This window comes from Nicrophorus vespilloides, unplaced genomic scaffold (assembly GCF_001412225.1).
Source record: "Nicrophorus vespilloides isolate i.1.1-1 unplaced genomic scaffold, Nicve_v1.0, whole genome shotgun sequence".
Classification (NCBI taxonomy): domain Eukaryota; kingdom Metazoa; phylum Arthropoda; class Insecta; order Coleoptera; family Silphidae; genus Nicrophorus; species Nicrophorus vespilloides.
This window is the reverse complement of record NW_017097381.1, coordinates 24,877-26,918: the sequence shown is the minus strand read 5'-3', so window position 1 is coordinate 26,918 and position 2,042 is coordinate 24,877. Positions and strand designations below refer to the sequence as shown.

The 2,042-nt window shown below is 36.1% G+C and overlaps 1 protein-coding gene across 1 annotated transcript in view; it reads right to left on the bottom strand.

Annotated features, from left to right (window-relative positions):
• Nucleotides 1-1,476, bottom strand: part of LOC108559960 (dendritic arbor reduction protein 1-like) — a 12,206-nt gene extending 10,730 nt beyond the window's left edge. The window contains exons 1-2 of the mRNA XM_017917353.1: nucleotides 1,462-1,476; nucleotides 1,285-1,332 (exon numbers count right to left, since the gene is read on the bottom strand). Coding sequence (XP_017772842.1) covers nucleotides 1,285-1,332; nucleotides 1,462-1,476 — 63 coding nt within the window. The remainder of the gene's footprint in view (nucleotides 1-1,284; nucleotides 1,333-1,461) is intronic.
• Nucleotides 1,477-2,042: the final 566 nt, after the last annotated feature.

Here is a 2,042-nt window from a genome sequence, read left to right as displayed (position 1 = left end):
TTTTTTTTGGATGAAGAGGAAGAGGAGTCCCACCCCATTACCAAAATTGCGGCACGCGCGTGCCTCACATTAGCCCCATTTAACGCCGCTTCTAGAGACCCTTAAATAAACATCGACCTCCACAATTTGGTAATTGTGTTTGTGACTTTCTAACTTGTTGTTGGAGCGAACAAAAAAAAATATGGGGTGAGTGAAAGAGAGATATGAACAGGGGTGGAACGAGGTGAGATAAATGTGCCCGAGGGGGAATTGCGCGTATTAATTAAGCCGCAACACGTTTGTTAAAAGCGCGTGTGATTTATGGAACGAGCAGAGGGGAAAAATTCACCTTTCTCGACGAATAATAAAAATAAAAATTAAAAAAAAAAACAGACAGCAACAACACACGTTGTTCATTATTTTCCCCCTCGCGCAGAGCCGCAACGGACATTATATTTTAACCATTTTCGAACAACGACCATATATCAAGTTAACGTATTAACATTAAGACATGCATTATGTTTGGTAAAGTGAACCTCGTGAGCACATGCACACAACACACATATTTCGTAATTTATCGTAACATCTTCATTAACACATCCAGAGAGTCTTCGAGTCTGCAGGTTTTGAGAGAGGCGATCTAATTTATACCTCATGATGATTCAGCGTACATACGCGCATGATTATTTCACAGTTCATCCAGTTTTATTTATTGCACGAAATTTCAATATCCTCGTACTGCCACCATTCGATTTGTTGTCTAGCCGAGAGCAAGATTGATTATTGCTTTCCGTTTGCCATGTTTCTGCCTTTGCTATCTTCGTTTTCTTATTTATCTCTTTTATTATTTTTACATTTGTACTTGTCGTTGTTGTACTTTTCCTATTCTTTTTCCTTTTCTTCTATCGATCAGCCTGCCAATGAATTGCAGAAATATGGAAAGTCTCTGATTTATTTATTGATCTCTGCTTACGGTATAATCATTCCGATCGAATCACATAAATGAATAAATCTAGCAAACGCCGATGTCTAACATACGCAGAATACTATAATTAAATTTAATTATATATACTCTTTCAGATCTATCAGCAGAAATTATTAATATTTAAGGTCAAGCAATGCAAAGGTTTCAAATGATTCATCATTATAAAACTAAACATTAATTTTGACACATGTATACGTAGATTGATTGAAGATCTCTTGTTAATAAAGTAATTTTAGAATAAATACATTTATTGCGTAATTATAAATTAATGTATATTTTCGTTTTTTTTTAAATTTAAATATTAATTTTAATGTAGTTACCGTGTCGAGATCGTGAGAGATGGAGGAATTAAAACCATTGATGCTTACCTGAAACGAAACAAAACGGAACATAAATAAACGTTAATTGCGTGCATTTCGGAAGAAATATCAGCGAGAAAGATTTACGAACAGGAAGAAAACGGTTGTCAATGCGTTCGCAGATATATCGTCTCTTACTTTCCTTCCATCCATTTAAGAGATGTTGCGAAATTGCTCGCATGGAACACATTAGGAATTGCCGCCGAGGAATAATGGAGGTGAAAGGTTAAATCGGAGAGACCCGTGTGCTGGCTGATGCATTCGGAAAATATTTCGCAAAACCGACGACAAGAATTAAGAGATGTTTAGTCTTGCACTAAGTTCAGATTGAAAATTTAAAGAAAGTCTTCATTGTATTTGCTAACGATATTTTATATTTGAATAAAGTGCATACAAAGTTTGTTCAGAAGGTGACCGTAATAAATATAATAATGTATTGCACGTTGCAAATGTTATCGCTATAACCGAATTTGTTTGAGTTTACAATAATAGTTTCGTGAAATATTAAACAATTGAGAAACGTGCATATCGAGGCAATAGTTGATCTAATCAGTGTGACGTAAGATCGTTGGATTGGAACCGAGATTCCGGCGTTGGACAGGACAGGACATTCGTTGGGATTTGATGTGATTGAGCGATTGGCATTTGTTATTAATTATCGAACCGTCGCGGCGATTTGCGTCGATCGGGTTTCGTGCCTCGATAATAATGCGTGTAAG